This window comes from Propithecus coquereli, unplaced genomic scaffold (assembly GCF_000956105.1).
Source record: "Propithecus coquereli isolate 6110/MARCELLA unplaced genomic scaffold, Pcoq_1.0 Scaffold634, whole genome shotgun sequence".
Classification (NCBI taxonomy): domain Eukaryota; kingdom Metazoa; phylum Chordata; class Mammalia; order Primates; family Indriidae; genus Propithecus; species Propithecus coquereli.
Genome location: NW_012152330.1, coordinates 314,200 through 316,173, shown reverse-complemented (window position 1 = coordinate 316,173; position 1,974 = coordinate 314,200). Strand labels below are relative to the sequence as shown.

At 63.3% G+C, this 1,974-nt stretch overlaps 1 protein-coding gene across 2 annotated transcripts in view; it reads left to right on the top strand.

The window, feature by feature from the left end:
* The window catches only part of RASGRF1 (Ras protein-specific guanine nucleotide-releasing factor 1), a 100,215-nt gene that overhangs the window by 81,499 nt on the left and 16,742 nt on the right, over positions 1 to 1,974 (top strand). For both annotated transcript variants that reach the window (XM_012659799.1, XM_012659797.1), the window contains 2 exons: positions 67 to 170; positions 1,618 to 1,702. In XM_012659799.1, the coding sequence (XP_012515253.1) occupies positions 67 to 170; positions 1,618 to 1,702 (189 nt within the window). The remainder of the gene's footprint in view (positions 1 to 66; positions 171 to 1,617; positions 1,703 to 1,974) is intronic.

Here is a 1,974-nt window from a genome sequence, read left to right as displayed (position 1 = left end):
AGACCCTCGCGAGTGGCCAGAGAGCCGGAGGCCGCCCGTGGGCCTCACTGCAGACCTCGCCCCCAGGCTGACGGCGTCAAGGCCGAGCCCTTCGAGAGCCACTCGGCCCTGGAGATCGCGGAGCAGCTGACCCTGCTGGACCACCTGGTCTTCAGGAAGATCCCCTACGAGTGAGTGGCGCAGGCGCCCGGCCCCACGTCCGGGCGCCCCCCAGCGGCGTCCCAGAAGCCTGGGAAGTGGACTCCCCACGGCAGGAGGCAGAAACCCAAGGGTCGGACAGACGAGGGAGGAGCCCTGTCCCCGTTCCTGCCCCCAAGTGCCCTCCTCACCCGTCAGCCGCACATGCACACGCGTGCACACACGTTCATGTACACATGTGTGCACACATACACACATATGCACACATACATACACATGCATGCGTACATGCGTGTACACACGTGTGCGCACATGCATGCACACACATGCACACACACACCTTTCTGGAAGCATCTCTAACTCAGGGCTCCTGCTCTGGAGACGTAAAGAGCATGTGTTCGCGTGTGCACAGGTACGTGTGGGAACGGTGCACACGGGCACGAGTGTGTGTGCGTCTGTGGGCGGCACAGTCCCCAGGAGCAGCTCTGGGGACAGGTCTGGACTTTGGAGGCGCCGAGGCCTGGTGCTCCCCACTCCGGCTCGGGGACAGGTGTCCCTGGTGTGCGAGAGATGACACCTCTCAGGTAGTTTTGCACCTGATTTCTTCCCCTGACAGCGCAAATGCTCTTTGTAAACACGGCTGACAGGCGCGCTGTGTCCCGTGAGGCCGTTTTCAGTTTTCACTTCGTATCTAAACCTGAGGTAAACATCCTCGCAACAAATACGTCTCTGAACTCCCGACGATTCGCCCCACAATGGTTTCCCCAGTTTGGAGTCACCGATCTGAGGCCGTGACCCGCCCTTGCCGCCCTCACCCACGTGGGCGACGCGACATTTTGGAAACCGCCGCATCTCCTGGGTGTGGAAACAGTCGTTGTTCCCGACATGCTCCCTCCAGCGGGAGAGGCCGATGTGTTTTCTGACACCTTTCCTGTCCCCTCGGCGCTCTCCGGCCGAGGATGCCGCCCGGGCCCCTCTCCCGGCCACTTTGCCAAAGCGGGAGCCCGGCTTCCCGCCAGGTGGTCCCCTGAACATGCCGCGGCGTGGCCGGCAGGCTCCGTGATCCTTTCGTCGGCCTCCTTTGCGCCCCCCCCCCCCCATTCTGCAGACCGGCTGCCGCAAAGTGGCTGAGATGCGATTTTCCGTCAGAAAACAAGGTCCCCAGCAAGACCCGGTGCGCCCACCGCCCTTCACAGTGTGTGACGAGCCGCCTCGTCCATCTCAGCCCCACATGCCCCTGCGAGGGGAGCGCTGTCATTATTCCCGCTTTACAGGTGGGGAAACTGAGGCCCTGAGATGGACAGGCTGTGCCCAAAGCCACGCAGCGGGTAGAGGCAGAGCTAGACTTCAGCCCAGGGCTCCTTCCTCTCCAGAAAGTTCCTTCCCCAGAAATGACAGCCGCAAAAAGCAAAGAACCCGCGAAGCTCTGAATGCGGGAACGCGAGCCTCACCTCGCCCGCCCTGGTCTCCCCCCCACAGGGAGTTCTTCGGACAAGGCTGGATGAAGCTGGAGAAGAACGAGAGGACCCCGTACATCATGAAGACCACCAAGCACTTCAACGACGTGAGTGCGGGCAGCCGCGCCGTTCCGGGGTGTTCCCTCGGGGGACGTCGAGAGGCTGGTGGGGAGCAGGCCGTGGCCCCTGCAGCCAGACCCCCGGGTTCCCCCCGGCCCACCCCGCCACGCGGCCCTGGGCTGGGCGCAGGTTCTCTGACAAGCCCGCAGCAGGGCGTGGGAGGGTGGGAGGGGACGGAGGCCTCCTTGTCACGCTCCCTGGGTTTGGCCTCAGCTCGGTGTTAGAAACACACAGCATTTGGCAGGACGATGGCAGACAC